The sequence below is a fragment of the Aplysia californica genome, unplaced genomic scaffold (genome assembly GCF_000002075.1).
Source record: "Aplysia californica isolate F4 #8 unplaced genomic scaffold, AplCal3.0 scaffold00917, whole genome shotgun sequence".
Taxonomy (NCBI): Eukaryota; Metazoa; Mollusca; class Gastropoda; order Aplysiida; family Aplysiidae; genus Aplysia; species Aplysia californica.
Genome location: NW_004798187.1, coordinates 103,749 through 105,033, shown reverse-complemented (window position 1 = coordinate 105,033; position 1,285 = coordinate 103,749). Strand labels below are relative to the sequence as shown.

General features: G+C 38.4%; 1 protein-coding gene across 1 annotated transcript in view; it reads left to right on the top strand.

Moving 5' to 3' along the window:
* Window positions 1–752, top strand: part of LOC101853740 — a 2,716-nt gene extending 1,964 nt beyond the window's left edge. Inside the window, exon 3 of the mRNA XM_035972942.1 lies at window positions 12–752. Coding sequence (XP_035828835.1) covers window positions 12–206 — 195 coding nt within the window. The 3' untranslated portion in view covers window positions 207–752. The remainder of the gene's footprint in view (window positions 1–11) is intronic.
* Window positions 753–1,285: the final 533 nt, after the last annotated feature.

Genomic DNA, 1,285 nt, shown 5'->3' with positions numbered 1-1,285 from the left:
CACCCCGCCAGGACACAGGAAAACTCCCACCCCGCGGGTTCCGACTGTTCGCCGTCCCCTACAAGTTCGACGGAGCCTCTGGCGCCCCAACAAGGACTTTTGCCATCACCCACGACGAGTTGGGCACTGGTGGAGCTTCCGTTCTGTCGGCCTCCCTCTTTGGCGTTTTCCTCTCTGTCTGGACGCTGTACTTGTTAATACACTGAAATACTTTTTAGTGTTCGTATGCATGTGACCCAGAGGGAGAGAATTAGCTATCATAAATAAGAGAACACAATACATCTTTTTTTTAAATATTACGTTAAAATATTAAAGTTTTACAGCTTTTCTGAGACCTGTATTCTTTCATTTTGGCTCCGGTGTTTGTTCCAGGATTTTACATCGTAAACATTGTAAGACTACAGACAAAAATTAATCTGGTGGTGTCCAAAACCATAGTTCTTGGCTTCAAATTCCCACTATGCAACATAATAATGACATAAAAAGATGGAATTTAATTTAAGCTGTCAAATCGACTTTATTCTATACCATCGTATGCATGTGATCTAGCTTGTTATTTTTCATATACAAGAGTTGCATGTTATACGCGCCAAGCTGTCTTTCTTAGACGGTTTTGTCGTTGTTGTTATTGTAGTTGTTTTTTTTTTTTAACATTCGTTGTATCATTTGTCTTTACTGTTGCCCATGTTGAAGACATTAACGTGTTCCAAGAGGAAACCCGGTGAACAATAAATCACAGTCTAAACTCATCATTCTGTTGTTAAACCACTTTAATTTACGACCTCTAAAGTTGTTCAATGACTTCCATCCGACTTCTAAAGTTATTAAATCGCTTTAATTCAACGTCTACAGTTGTTAAGCAACCTGCCCCCGTCGTTTTATGCAAGAAAAATTCTGAAATTATGCAAACTGAGCCCCAGAATGTGAAATTATGCGATTCTGTTGATTTTAACAAAGAATGGTAAAGGAAAATAATCAGAAATTATGCAAAAAAACGATCAAATTTTGCTAAATTATGCGGGGTGCATAAAACCACGGGGACAGAATAACTTTGATTGGAAAGACAGTAGCTCGCCCATTGCTCTTAAGTTGTTTCTTTGCTGTAGGTCTATTATTATCAACAAGTAACAAGGCTTCACTGGCGAGTCTTCGTCTGGGGTGCATTTCTGATGACTTATTGCTTGTCAGTTTTTCTCCTTTTCGTATACTGTAAACAATGCCATATTTTATTCTTTTCCAAATCATTTAGTAGTAGACTATCCTCCCATCATCATCATACTCTAAG